We start from the raw sequence: 15,464 nt of genomic DNA on the forward strand, positions 1-15,464 counted from the left end.
AAAAAGTGAGTGACTTTTTCCCCCTAAAAAATATACTTGTTTTCAAATAAAGTCAAGATTGTTTAAGAAGACAAACCTGTTTTCTTAATTGGAGCTTCAAAGCAAAGACTCTTTTCTACTACCATAATTGAAGCTGTCATGTCCATGTCAAACAGTGGATGGGAAATTGTATACATGCTTCTTTAGTCTGATAAGGCAAAGCACATTCTCAGTTCCTACCTGTTAGTTTTTCTGCCAGCATGCCCAGTTGATCCGAATTCAGTCCACGGCCAACATATGATGAAAACTGCCAGCTCAGGACTTCTAAGAGCTGACTCAAAGTGACAGGGATTGGATTATTAAAGAAAGCCAAGTTCTGCAGCCAAATGAAAATTAATACAGAATTTGATTAGCTTCATTTCCAGTTTTCATGTATTACTATAAATTGCTGGGAGACTTTGAGAGCCCAAAGATAGGGGTAGAAATGGAATGAATAATAATTGTATTTAAATATTGTGAAAATTCAAGTGTTCATTTTGGAGACTGTGGAATGAAACATATACAGTACATATACAGAACATACACAGTAATATCATGAAAATAAGGATATTAATAGGTTCCAAATAATATGGTAATGTTTTGCACTTCAGAAATAAAAAATGAGTATTTTCAGAGGCAAAACATGCAGTTATAATTCAGTTTTACTGTAAAATGCTAAATATCTTTGTCTGTATGCAAATTGCTGGCTGTAGCTCTAAGGTCTAGGAAAGGGTACTCTTAAGTCCATAATGCCTCTTATATCGAGTGTACTAATTTTTATTTTGCCTTACTAATTTCAGCTATGAAGTTTGCAGTAGTAAGCCAGTGGCTTTACTGGCTATTCTGCAGCCCCCAAATATGAGAACATGCACTTTTATAAACACCTTCAAATTCATAATTTCATTTTACAAACTGGAAAAAGCAAAAGACAATTACAGCATTTGCTCTTCTCCAAAAGGTTAAAAAAAATAGCCTACAAAGTACCTATCTTACAGAAAAGGCATGCAATAATATGAGCATAAATGAACAAGAACATAAAGAGATATGAAGGAAACTATTAAAATACACCTATTTTTTAAAATGTGGAGCATATTATTTCCATTATTTCCATTTGCAAAAGAGACTTTGACCAAGGGAAGCACCTCCGGAAAAAGCAATGAGCAGGTGGTACACACACACACACACACACACATACACACACACACGTGTCTCCCTTTAATTCTTTGTTAGCAATCCAAAAAATTTACACAAATAATGAGTTGTCAACAGTTGTGACTACAGCCTGTGGATGGCCTTAGGTTAGGCTGATACAGGCAATAAGGTTTGGCCCGTGTTTGGGCCTAGCAAGGTATTCTAAAAATACTTAACAAATACTTAACATATATTTAATTTAATTTAATTTATTAATATTTCTATACCGCCCTTCTCCCGAAGGACTCAGGGCGGTGTACAGGGCAAGAATAAAACACAGAATTTACAAAAATTAAAAGATAATTAAATACATGCCCGATTAAAATACAATTGATACATAGTAAAAACCCCAATAAAAATGATAAAAACCCCACCTATCCCCCCTCAGGCCAGGCCGGCTTGATCGAACAAGTATGTTTTCAGATCGCGGCGAAAGGAGCGCAGATCGGGCGCCGTCCGGAGCTCAACCGGTAGCTGGTTCCATAGCTCCGGGGCGCCCACAGAGAAGGATCTCCCCCTGGGGGCCACCAGTCGACATTCTCTGACCGGTGGCACCCTGAGGAGACCCTCTCTGTGGGAACGCACAGGGCGCAGGGCGCTTGATGCCGGCAGCAGATGTTCCCTGAGGTACTCCGGCCCCATGCCATGGAGGGCTTTGAATACCATTACTAGCACCTTGAATCTTGAATTATATATAGTTGTATTTATACTCAACTTGTGAAAAAGATAAAGTAGCTATGCAAAATGTACCTGGAGTTCACTTGTTGACAAGTTGTACCAAATAACAGAAGCCCAAGCGTTAGGCAATTGGCTGACATTAGAAATCATCACCACTGGTAAAGAGCTCGTCTGATGAAAAAGATAAGACGGAGAAATCAATGTAGACACCGAATGTAGCGAGATCTAATTGCCCGGGGAAGAGATTGCAATTTTACAACAAATACATTGCCAGAAGTATTATAACATTAGAAAGGAATCCTGATGAGAATAGGCTCTCTCAAATTTTTGCAAGGATTGAATCTTCTTGGGCTATACTTCAGGGATTATGCATAATGTACCTAATCTACCTCACAAGCAAATTGTACATGCTAAATGAATAAGAATTCTAAATAAATTAGGGAACTGTTAATGTGCAGTACACAAATGGATTGTTTTTATGCTGAGACCTTACAAATAATGTGGTTAATTTTGTTAGCTCTTTCAGATTCAGTTTTTATTTTAAACAGAGCATGGGGAAGAAGAAGTAATGGGCAAATTCAGTTGAAGGAGCAAGTCTGCACAGAGCACAAAATTCTTGGTGAACTCTTCAACCCATCAGCAGCTGGTTTTCAAGTAGACATTCTTAGCAGAGAGTCTAGATCAGTCATGTCAGAAGTTACACATGCAAAAAAACACAAGAAATGAGAATCATCTAAAATCTTTTCATGCTATACTGGCTCCAAAAACCCCCTAATTCATTATATGTACTTTCAGGCATCTAGAACAGGTATTTACTTGTTCGTGCAGCACCACACTGTTGCCAAATACAACACTATTCCATTATTTTGTTATAAAATTGTAGCAAAGTCAGGGATTTTATTGTCGCGAAATATTAACCATTATAGCACTGTTATAACACCTAATCTACATTATAAAGAACTTCATTGAATCAGATCAGTGTCTCATCTAATCTAATGTTTTGTTGACAACGGTGATAGGCAAAGCCGCAAATAATGGTTTGCATGTTTCGTCTCCAATCAGAAAAAAGAAAGTGTGCAGTTGTACTACTCTGCCAAGCTAATTATGAATCCATTTTTGCTTAACTGACTTGGGCCAGGCAGGCAGAGTTGCCCATTGACAGTTAATCACATTGTTCTATTGACCAATGAATCAGAGTTCAGCTATGAAGATAAAGCTGTTAACAGAACTGTGGGGAACTGGAGAAGGAGAGAGGTGGTTTAATGAATATCAACGAGCTAGCTCTTCCAAAAACACTTTAATCAAATTGCTTCTCTTGCTTCAGATAATATATACAAAAACAGGGGAAGAATTATTTGATGATCCAAATGTGCTGACTTGGAAAGTTAGTTGGTAAAGGAAGAAAGCTAGAGTAAGATTGAAGGAAACAGAAGCTTTGACCTATTAGAGGGGACGCTATGTAACTAATTAGATGTTTGAATATGGTTAAGAATAGGTTGTTAGAAATAGAAGTATTATAATAACTAGATAGTTAGGATTTGTAATCAGAACATTATATCTTGGTATGAAAAGGGAAATAAGAATATGCTAAGAACTTTGAAATGTAAGAAAGCAAAATGGCTGTCTGAGGAAGCTTTGCAAATAGCTGAGGACAGGAGGGAAGCGAAAGGCAAGGGAGAAAAAGAAAGATACACCCAACTTAATGCAGAATTCCAGAGAATAGCTAGAAGAGATAAGAATGCCTTCTTAAATGAACAGTGCAAAGAAATAGAAGAAAACTATAGAATAGGGAGGACTAGAGATCTCTTCAAGAAAATTGGAGAGATGAAGGGAACGTTTAATGCAAAAATGGGCATGATAAAGGACCAAAATGGCAGGGACCTAACAGAGGCAGAAGAGATTAAGACGAGGTGGCAAAACTACACAGAAGAACTATACAAGAATGAGCTTAACATCCCTGATAACCACAATGAGGTGGTCACTGACCTCGAGCCAGACATCCTAGAATGTGAAGTGAAATGGGCCTTAGGAAAGCTGAGCAACAACAAAGCTAGTGGAGGCGACAGTATTCCAGCTGAGCTATTCAAAATCTTAAAAGACGATGCAGTAAAAGTGCTACACTCAATTTGCCAGCAAATTTGGAAAACTCAACAGTGGCCACAGGATTGGAAAAGATCAGTTTACATTCCAATTCCAAAGAAAGGCAGTGCCAAAGAATGTTCAGACGATCGCACCATTGCACTCATTTCGCATGCTAGTAAAGTTATGCTTAAAATCCTACAAACTAGACTCCAGCAGTATGTGGATCAAGAACTACCAGAAGTACAGGCAGGATTTTGAAGAGGCAGAGGAACTAGAGATCAAATTGCCAACATACACTGGATCATGGAGAAAGCTAGGGAGTTCCAGAAAAACTTCTACTTCTGCTTCATTGACTATACTAAAGCATTTGATTGTGTGGATCACAACAAACTGTGGCAAGTTCTTAAAGAGATGGGAGTACCAGACCATCTTATTTGTCTCTTGAGAAACCTATATGCGGCTCAAGAAGCAACAGTGAGAACTGGACACGGAACCACTGATTGGTTCAAAATTGGGAAAGGAGTCCGGCAAGGCTGTATACTGTCACCCTGCCTGTTTAACTTATATGCAGAGCACATCATGAGAAAGGCAGGGCTAGATGAATCAAAAGTTGGAATTAAGATTGCCGGGAGAAATATCAACAACCTAAGATATGCAGATGATACCACTCTAATGGCAGAAAGTGAAGAGGAACTAAAGAGCCTCTTGTTGCGATTGAAGGAGAGTGCAAAAGTTGGGATGAAACGAAACATTAAGAAAACCAAGATCATGGTATCCGGCCCTCTCAATTCCTGGCAAATAGATGGGGAAGAAATGGAGGTAGTGACAGATTTTATTTTCCTGGGCTCCAAGATCACCGCAGACAGGGACTGCAGCCAAGAAATTAAAAGATGCTTGCTCCTGGGGAGGAAAGCCATGGCAAATCTAGACAGCACACTAAAAACCAGAGACATCACCCTGCCAACAAAAGTGCATATAGTCAAGGCTATGGTCTTCCCAGTTGCAATGTATGACTGTGAAAGTTGGACCATAAGAAAAGCTGAGCGCCAAAGAATTGAGGCTTTTGAACTATGGTGCTGGAGAAGATTCCTGCGAGTCCCTTGGACTGCAAGGCGATCAAACCGGTCAGTCCTAGAGGAGATCAACCCTGACTGCTCTTTAGAAGGCAAGATCCTGAAGTTGAAACTCAAATACTTTGGCCACCTAATGAGAAGGAAGGACTCACTGGAGAAGAGCCGAATGCTGGGAAAGGTTGAGGGCAAGAGCAGAAGGGGACGACAGAGAATGAGGTGGCTGGACGGAGTCACTGAAGCAGTAGGCGTGAGCTTAAATGGACTCCAGAAGATGGTAGAGGACAGGAAGTCCTGGAGGAACATTGTCCATGGGGTCGCGATGGGTCAGACACGACTTCACAACTAACAACAACAACAACAAAGAACTTTGAATAAGGGATGCTTTTGGTTGCCCAAATATAACTTGTTTTGAAATTATAAATGATTGGGATACTTTGAACATGAATGGGAAATTAAAAGTGAAAAAAGCGAAAATAGGATATGGATTAAATAAGTGGAAATTGAGTGCAAATGCAATTAAGATATGCTTTGGTTAGAAAAGATATTTTAAACTTGATATTATTGACATTATTAGAAAAATGTAACAAATGTTGATATGCAATTGTATATTTACTAACAATAATAAGAATTGTATTTGCTTAGTGGTTATTGCCAGAAGAAGAGAGGATGTACTGGTGGGTGTAATAGTGGAAGAAGTTGGAAGAAGCTTACATGTACCACAGAATCACTAATGGACTCAGTCATCACGTTGCCTATTGGGCACTTGTTTGTGAAAATAGAAAATTAATAAAACATGTATTAAAAAAAAAGAAACAAGGTTCAGCTATGACAAGAGAAAACGATTATGTAGAACCTGTTTTTTTTAAAGCAGCAATTAGTTGCAATCTCTCTTTCTACCTCAAGTGAAGGTCCAGATTACATTTTTGCTCACTTGAGAGAGCCACAAGATGTCTTCAAAGCAGTCTTATTTAATCAGCTGAATACAGTCCATTACCACAAACTGCTAGTGAGTCATGTGCATTATTTAGAATTCAAATTTTTCCACTCATTCAGCCTGATTAAAAACACTTACTTCCAAATCTATAGTCATCCCATATAAGCAGATCTGTGTTTCAAAAGTGATTGAATGGAGTTCTTCAGTTACCACTTGAGGAATCTGAAAAGAGGAATAATAGTTTTAAAATGACATGGATTACAACTGTTGAGAATACACTTGCCTTATGATATTTACAGGATTATCTTTGCTAAAACATAAGGGTCAGGGCAATTCATAGGCTTGTTCATGTCTTCAAATCAGGCAAGTGGAACTGAAGCAGAGCACAACAGTACATTTATTTATTTGTATATTTATTAAATTTATATGCCACCCACCTTAGTCTACAAAGTGACTCTGGACATTGCATATTGTTGTATATTAATTTCAAACTCAAAATTGCATATTATAGATATTATTTTGTATTTTCATTTGGTAAAGTTCAGATGACAAAAAAGACCAGAAGAGGGAGCCATTAAGCTATTTTTTGTATTAAATGGGGGGAAATGAATTGAGCGTAAACATTTAGCAATAGCATTTTAATATGACTTTGTTATTTAAAAACTGGTTATTCAGATCCTTAGGCTCCATTTATACAATGTTTCTTTTCAAGAAACAGTCTTTTGCCTGAGTTTAGGGTACAGGGTAGTGTTCATCATTAAGACAGATTTGCTTGTCTTTAAACAAATAATGCATTGTAACAAATAGTAAACCATGGTGCCATTATATGTGTCTGGAATTAATTTATCCATTTTAAGTAGCTCCATCTTAGATAATACGCCTCAGGAAAGATTAGCATTTATGTTTCTACTGCTTCAGTACTATTTTGTTCCTTAAGTAATAGGCCTTAGGAAGGATTAACATTTAAGTTTCAAATGCTACACAGTATTATTTTTCTTGAGCTCAGACCATTATTTCTTCCTACCTCGTTTCCTTTGTTTGTACCACTTGCTTTCAATTCTTTTGGCTGCTAAAAGAATTAAAAAATAAGAACCACTTCAATATGCAAAGCGTTTATTCACATAAATGCTTCATGATGAGATTCAATATTTACCAATAAACATTAAAGTAACATGATATGGGCTACTGATGGCTATTGCCTGACTTTTCTGAAATGGATTTATTTCATTTTTTTCAAGTGGCTTAATTCAGCTATTTCTAAAACAGTGAAAAGTACATCAACAACTCCCATACTATATTTTTGCTATGATAATTAATTTGTCTGTTCAACTATTTTATCATGTTTATATACATTTCCCTCCCACGTATACAGTAATATTTTGTTCTTAATAAGCAGTAAAAAGCTCATACTAACAAGATAATAATATAGGGGGGATCTCTGTGCTGGAGTATTCCGTATCTACAAGTAGTCCTTGACTTACAATCACAAATGAGCCCAAAATTTCTGTGGCTAAGCAAGACAGTTGTTAAGTGAATTTTGCCCCATTTTACGACCTTTCTTGTCACTGTTGTTAAATGAATCACTGCAGTTAAGTTAGTAATACGGTTATTAAGTGAATCTGGTTTCCCCACTGACCTTGCTTATCCCTGCGACACTGCAACCATCATGAATATGAACCGGTTGCCTTGAATTTTGATCATATGACCATAGGGATGCCACAACGGTTGTAAGTGTGCAAAATGGTGATAAATCACTTTTTCAGTGCCATTCAGTCACTAAATGAACTGTTGAACTGAGGATTACCTTTTCATTGTTGTGCTTTTTAAGCACATAAAGAATAACTGTAGATATTATCTTTCACTCAGTATTTGGAACAACTCAATAAAAATCCATAGCAAGAAAATTGTATTGGCAAGTGGTCCTTCTTTCAAGAGACCCTTTTCTGCATCTCCCAACTAAGCATCCTGGAGGGGGTCTCCTGCAAATTGCGACCCTATCCTAGCTGAAACAGCAGTTTAAAGGAACATGACTTATACTTTAGGACAGGGGTAGGCAACCTTGGCTCTTTTATGACTCGCAGACTTCAACTCCCAGAATTCCTGAGTCAGCTGACTCAGGAATTTTGGGAGTTGAAGTCCAAGAGTCATAAAAGAGCCAAGGTTGCCTACCCCCTGCTTTAGGAGAAGAGGAAATAAATGGAATAAATAAATGGAATTGTTATTGTTTTTAAAAAGTGGAGAAGAACAAGAGTACAGTGAAAGGGTTATTGGTTGTTCTATACAACCTAAGTAAAGAACAAACTGACCACATCCTTATGAAGAAGGTAATTAGAAAACTATGGGGTGCGTAGAGGTGGAGAGAGAGAGAGAGAGAGAGGGAGAGAGAGAGAGAGAGAGAGAGACTTGATACTTGGATAGAATAAAAAAAGAGAAAAGAAAGAAGAAGATAGCATGTATAACTAAAATAAAACTGAAGAGAAAGTTTTGAAACTCCTTATGACAAGCTAAATACACAGCAGGAAACCTACGTTTCTAAATTAACTCATCATATCCTGGACTGTCTCATCATATAACATTATTGCTAAATAATGTTTTATTTGTTCATATCAACTGATCCTCTGAGTAAAAGTCATACAGGAGTGCATATAGAGTTAATTTATTATATTCCAAGAAACTAAACATTACTATGAAAGAATAGATAAGAGGTGAGTTCATGCTTCAACATATGTGATCTAAATAAAGCATGTTTGGCTGGTGAGAACAAAATCTTTTTTTTAAAAAAAAAACTACTCTGTACATAAATTTGGAACAAATTAGATTTCTGTCAAATACAGTTTTGATTTTGTTACAATGATTCAGAGATACTTCATTTTTAAATAATATAGAAAAGTGTTTATAATATTGCTGTGAATTTTTTGTCCCCCAAACTGTGACTAAAACTATGAATTACGATTTCTACAGGCTAGTAATAGTCTCAGAAGATAACAGTTCCTGCATATAGAGGGGATAAGTTCCTAGTAACTCAGTACAACTCAGTGAATCTCTGAGAGAATACATTTTTACCTGTCAAAGGAGGAAATGCAACTTTCTCGTTGTATTTAAGGATGCATTTCCACCTTTGAGGGGCAGTAACGTTTTCCCAAGAAAAGAAGGATTTGGTACCCTGTTCATAAAATTGTTTTTGTTTACTTTTAATTTAAAAGTAGGTGGATTTACTCCTGTTCATCTTTTCTGAGTCTCTGAACTCTCTGTCTCTGAACAGATTAGCAGCAACACCTATTTATACATTTATATCTATAGTAAAGGTAAAGGTTCCCCTGCACATGCGTGCTAGTCGTTTCCGACTCTAGGGGCCGGTGCTCATCTCCGTTTCAAAGCCGAAGAGCCAGCGCTTGTCCGAGGACGTCTCCGTGGTCATGTGGCCGGCATGACTAGACGCCAAAGGCGCACGGAACGCTGTTACCTTCCCACTGTAGTGGTCCCTATTTTTCTACTTGCATTTTTATGTGCTTTTGAACTGCTAGGTTGGCAGAAGCTGGGACGAGTAACAGGCGCTTACTCTGCTACGCGGCACTCGGGATTCGACCCGCCAAACTGCCGACCTTCTGATCGACAAGCTCAGCGTCCTAACCCACTGAGCCACCACGTCCCTTATATCATTCTTTATATCTATAAAGAATGTTAAAATATAAGGATATTTTACATATTTTCAATTTTTCTGTTTTTTCCAAAAAAAACCTTTTTTCCCTCATTCACAATTTCTAGAAAAGCTACAATTTTATACATGCCAAAACACATGAAGACTTGACACAGACATTAAGATAACAAGAAAGCTTGTTAGAGAAATGCCTTTTTAGAGAAATACTTGTTCCTTCCTGATTAGTAAGGCCCGAGGTATATTTGACAATTAAATTCATATTTCTATTTAATACACTTTAATAATAATATTAATAAGACTATCTGAATGGCAGGAGGTGATAATTAAAGGAATGTATGCTGCTGTTTTTCTCTTCCTAAAGAGAGGGGTTTTTTTTGAGGGAATTCTTCCAATTGATTCTGAGAAAAGAGTGCTCTGATCTTATGAATTATTCACACCCATCCCCCAGTTAATGCTAGAGAACTATTAAAAGTCAGATGCAAACATGCATTTAGTTGTCAGGTATAGCTTGAACCTAACTGGCAGTGACAGGGATCCGGCCACTACACAGCTTCTAATTAAATTATGCCAAGTTCAAAGGAAACTCTCAGAACACAATTAACAGGAATGCCATATCCACAAAGGCTGAGAAACAAGCAAGGATTTCCAATTCCTGTGCCAAAAGAAAAAAAAATGATTTACCAAATGTCGAAATTCCACTGAAAGGTTCCCGTTTGCAGACTCATCCATGTTCATTGCTTTTACATGAGTCCCACATAGAACAAATCTGCGATTGCTAGAAAACATATCCTGGTTCAGAACCGCAGGTAAAATAGTAAGAAGCAATGTGTGTTTATACTTCAAACTCCATCATTTATATTTTCTTACCTTATAGCAGAGGCATTCCTGTATTTAAAAAAAAAACAAACAAACAAGTTAATCTTGCCCAAATCTTTAAACATGCATAATGTCTTTCTTTAATCATCTGAATGATTTTCTAAATTTGCTACGTGCGAGCTCTTTGGTGGTTTACAATAAAAACATACAATATAAGTTAAAACAAATAGATTTTAAAAAATAAATCTTCACCAGTTGAAGAACCATGTGTTAAGGCCTTTTAAAATAAAATAAATTCCAGTTACAGAAGCTAAACTTTTAAAGCTTTTTTAAAAAAATCAACAGAGATGTCAGTCATCTCAATGGATTATATGGTTGGGGTGGTTTCAGAAAAGACCTGAGTTATTAAGAGATACCGTAACCCTATGGCAAGTATTAAGACATTATAGTCTCTTTAGGGGATCATTGGAGATGGGGGTAGACTCATATGGAAAAAGACATTCTCTTTAGTATTTAGGGTTTTAAAGATAATACCAGAACTCTGTATTTCTAGGAGGGGAAATCCTGGGGCACAAACTGACATTGATAAAAGATCCTCCTGGTCAATCCTCAATATAGGGAACCAGGGAGAGAAATGTTAGTCTAGAACGGGTAGGCAACCTTGGCTCTTTTATGACTCGTGGACTTCAACTCCCAGAATTCCTGAGCCAGCTGGCTCAGGAATTCTGGGTGTTGAAGTCCACGAGTCATAAAAAAGCCAAGGTTGCCTAACCCTGGTCTAGAAGCCTTCCCCAGTTCCCAGTTCTTTCTGGGAAAATTAACTCTATGCCAGAGGTGTCCAACGTAGCAACTTTTAAGACCTGTGGATTTCAACTCATGCTGGCTGGGGAATTCTGGGAGTTGAAGTCCATCAATCTTAAAGTTGCTACGCAGAATAGAGCCTTGGAACTGTGCCCCCTCATAAAGAACATCTGCTGTCCAAGTTCAAGATGTTTGTGGGTCATCAGCATTCTGACAGCACCCAGTTCTGGATCATATAATGATTTTTCCCATTTCCCAGAATGGTCTTTCCTTTTAAGTTCAGATACTGAAAAACACTGAAGGCAAAATCAGTCTGAAAAAGCCACATTTACAATAGAACTTTAAGGAGTTTGCCTAACGGTCCCCATGCCATTACCACTGTTTAACTCTTAGCCTGTTGCCTGAGATCCAATATCAAAAATAAGCTGTGGAAGTTTATTCAAACATTGCATCTTTAAGTCTTCTAAAAACACCACCATTTTATTACACCATACTATAGTTATTATAGTACTCATAAGTCTGATTAAATCCTGTCATCAGCTTCTTATATGCAGTCTAACAACTTATCCGGGTGAACTTCAAGGGCATTCTTTGGCTTTTCAACTTTATGCTTTAGAACGCTGACGTCTCTGAGTTTCAGGTTCACACCGCAAGCAACATAAAGAGAACTTCAATCAAAATTGTCTAGTTTTGTTGTGGAGCAACAACACAGGCTCAAAGCAGTGGAAAGACTTTCATGATGATTCAGTTGCCAAATACACTTATGTGTTGACTTGTTCATTAATCATGTTCTTTATCATGTTTTGATTTTATGCTGATTTTCTTCTTACCATGAATGTTTTAAACTTCTTTTTCTATATTGTGTTAACCAAAGAGAAATGTTGGGTAGTAATAATAAACAAAGAAATAAACAATGCCACCCTGTTACATTTCTATCACTCCCTTGACTTATTTTCTTAAGTCTCTGCAAAGTGTCTTAAATATTTGTAGATGCATGGCAAGGAGGAAGATGGGTGGTTTCTAAACATGATTAAATAAATAAGTAAGTTACATTGGCGATTCATCTTTCATTTTGGCAAGAAAAGACTACAATGGGCTCTGAAGAAAATATTTCAGGCACAAAGCAACATTAGAAGCCTGAACAATATTTAGATGAGAGATACAGGAATACTGGGATCTGCATACAAAGCTAAATCATTGTTTGTTTTAAATATGTTTTGTTAAATGTAAATTGAAATAAAAGTGTTATTCTGATCATGTAAAAATCTGAAGCAAATCTAGTTGGAATTAGTGTCAAACATTTTCAAAATATCTGGAGAATTTTTACTAAATATTATAATCTAATTTTAATATTATAATGATCTAATTTTTTTTTAAAAAAAGTTACTTACCTGTCAATAGTAGCTTTCACTTTAATCTGGTAGTTCAGCTCAGGCAATTTAATAAGCAGCCTAGAAAGTTAAAATTGTGGGATTTACTACGACAAAATACTGTTCTCCACAAACAACGCCTCAGGCATCGCTCAGACAACATGGCAATCTTCTAACACTGAAAGCAAATTAGGCCATCTGTGTATATAATGCCAACCAGATTCACAATGTTACCGGTGGATTTGCCATCCATTATATGCAACCTAGCTGGCTGCAGCAGAGTTGAGGAATAAGGAAAGAAGTTAATGTTGGTGTTAATGTTAATGCCGAGATTGTCAAGAAAATAAGGAAGTGAATTTGAGTGCTAGGGTTCTAATTGCATAGATCTGTAAGTGAAAGAAGTCAAAGCAAAAGAAACAGAATCCTCAGAAGGACTAAGAGAAAGAGGTAGAGATAAGGGGAAACATCTGGTGGCTGCTGGCTGACAATATGAAATCAGCAAGGAAATAATTACTGGGGATCTGTAGATGGGAAGGGAATAGAGAGGAAAGGAAATGAACCTCTGAATTAATAGGCTTGTTTAAAGTAAACTGCATGGAACAGTGATGGCAAACCTTTTAGAGACTGAGTGCCCAAACCACAACCCCAAACCCACTTATTTATCACAAAGTGCCAGGGCCGCCTCAGCATTGTGGTGCCCTCGGGGGGGCCATGGGGGTGTGGCCCACTGGGTGGGCATGGCTGCAGTTGTCACGGCAGACTGGGTGGCGTGGCTGGAGTGGGCATGGCCACCTCGATGTTGCTCATGGGGGGGATGCCTGTAGGGGCCGGGCAGGGTTGGGGGAGATCCAGGGGGTCTCGGGGGGGTGGGCAGGAGGCCCAGCATAGATGGGGGGAGGCACGCAATCCTAGCTGGGCCTGGGGGGCCATGGCGCCGATGGGGATCTGGCTTCCCCTGCTCGGGGTGGCCTTTGGCTTGCTGGGCGTGGGCATGCTCTACCACCTCTACTCGAGCTTGCTAGCTGGCTGCTTCGCCTCCTTTGTGTTGGGTAGGGCTGCTGCTCCAGGCGGCGGCCTAATGGACCTGCGCAAACTGCTGGCAGTGTTGGCGTGCGTGCCCACAGAGAGGGCTCTGAGTGCCGCCTCTGGCACGCGTGCCATACGTTCACCACCACTGGTATAGAAGCTAAAAGGGATCCTGCTAGCTCCCCTAAACCCAAAACAGTTGCTGAATTAGAGTAGGACCGATTCATGGAGGCCCTGTTAAGATAAATAATTATTACAGCCAAAGATGCCACCTGAAATTTTTCTCCCCCTCCCCACAATCCCACTCTGGTTTTGAACAGAAATAACATGAATATTCTTCTTCTTAACGATCGGTGCAATCGGGTAGATGCTGATGAAAATGCAAACACATGCCAACAAGTAGAAAAGGGCAGAAATGGAATATAAGGTGGCCAATGATGTTAGTTAAAGCAAGAGGGGAAATGATTTGGCTTGCTTGAACAGCTCAAGTTGTAACTTTAACTTCCCGAGTCTTTGGATAGAAGAACCCATTTGGAGGCTTAAGAGTTATCTAAAAACCTTTCTCCTCCCGATAGCAAACTGTTGCATAAAAGCCAATGGAAGGCCTGTGTGCCTCTGTAGGAATTTGGTCTAGGGCACATGACAGGTTTTAAGAAATATGCCAAAACATTAAACCAATCAAATAAAAGGCAAGCAATAACCTTTACTCACCGAAGTTTAACAGCAAACTGTATCATCGTTTTAAGAACCAAAGGCCTCTGAGGATGAGTTGGCATGGAAGGCTGCCTCTCCACTATAAATGAACTAATGAGAAAGGAAATAATTGTCTGCAGTCCACAAGCTATCCTGGAGAAATATTGCAAGACTAGCAGCTTTGTTTCTTCAAGATAGCATGAAAGAATTACTTATTTTATCCAACCCAGTTTTCAGAAAATTTCTTGCAAAATTAAATATCTCCATGGCTGAGACGAAAAGAGTGTTATATAATAGTTTCCAGTAGAACTTCAGATGAAAATGAAAACTGACGTACGTACCTTTGGAAAAGACTGTAAAGTAAAGCATTTATTCTTTCCAACAAATGAGGTCTTTGTAATGGGATGGGGTCTCCTTCGTAGGTGAGCTTTATCAAAAGTTCATTCAGCTTCTCCAACTGCCTTCTTATTTGAAAAAGACTCTCAGCCAACAATGTGAAACTAAATAAACACAAAAAAATTGATTCAAGTTATTAAACTTTGGCTGGGGCTAACATTATTTAATTTAATGGCTCCCCCCCTCCCCTAATGAAAAGCTACATGATTTTCAAGGTCAGTAATGCTATTTTGACACCTGCCACAGAGAATACCACAAGTACTGTTTTCCTTCCTGGTATGAAACACACACACACACACACACACACACACACACACACACACACACCTTTTTAGCAAGCAATTTTCTGCTCTTTCATGCCATAGAAAATCAGCTACTTAGAATTAGAACTCTTCTTCTGGCGAATTATAAAAGTAGACTTGCTCTCCCATATATGCTTAGGAAAGTATTCACGGCTACTTATGTACAGTAATTCTCTGCTTCAAATGAAAACAGCCTTAATTCTGTTTTATCAAAGGCACCATTCTGAAAGCAAGTCAAATTTGCTTAATCCCTAACTCAGGTTTTTCTAAAGCAGTCTTTCCTTCAAGATGAGGTCTGCTTTTATTCTGAAGACCTAATGAAAGTATGAATGTCAACTACAGTGTTATGGGAAGCTCAGGGCTTTTTTTGTCATAGAACGCTCAGAACGGAGTTCCGGCACCTTTTCTGGATGGAACCTTGTAGGA

The 15,464-nt window shown here is 38.3% G+C and overlaps 1 protein-coding gene across 2 annotated transcripts in view; it reads right to left on the reverse strand.

Moving 5' to 3' along the window:
* The window catches only part of STAT4 (signal transducer and activator of transcription 4), a 45,742-nt gene that overhangs the window by 11,250 nt on the left and 19,028 nt on the right, over positions 1-15,464 (reverse strand). Inside the window, exons 9-17 of one of the 2 annotated variants that reach the window (XM_083366553.1) lie at positions 14,682-14,840; positions 14,359-14,451; positions 12,643-12,702; positions 10,502-10,519; positions 10,316-10,409; positions 7,001-7,045; positions 6,115-6,198; positions 1,960-2,058; positions 220-355 (exon numbers count right to left, since the gene is read on the reverse strand). In XM_083366553.1, the coding sequence (XP_083222679.1) occupies positions 220-355; positions 1,960-2,058; positions 6,115-6,198; positions 7,001-7,045; positions 10,316-10,409; positions 10,502-10,519; positions 12,643-12,702; positions 14,359-14,451; positions 14,682-14,840 (788 nt within the window). The remainder of the gene's footprint in view (positions 1-219; positions 356-1,959; positions 2,059-6,114; positions 6,199-7,000; positions 7,046-10,315; positions 10,410-10,501; positions 10,520-12,642; positions 12,703-14,358; positions 14,452-14,681; positions 14,841-15,464) is intronic. The other variant, XM_083366554.1, reaches the window with a different exon arrangement.

This window comes from Vipera ursinii, assembly GCF_947247035.1.
Source record: "Vipera ursinii genome assembly, chromosome: 1".
Classification (NCBI taxonomy): Eukaryota; Metazoa; Chordata; class Lepidosauria; order Squamata; family Viperidae; genus Vipera; species Vipera ursinii.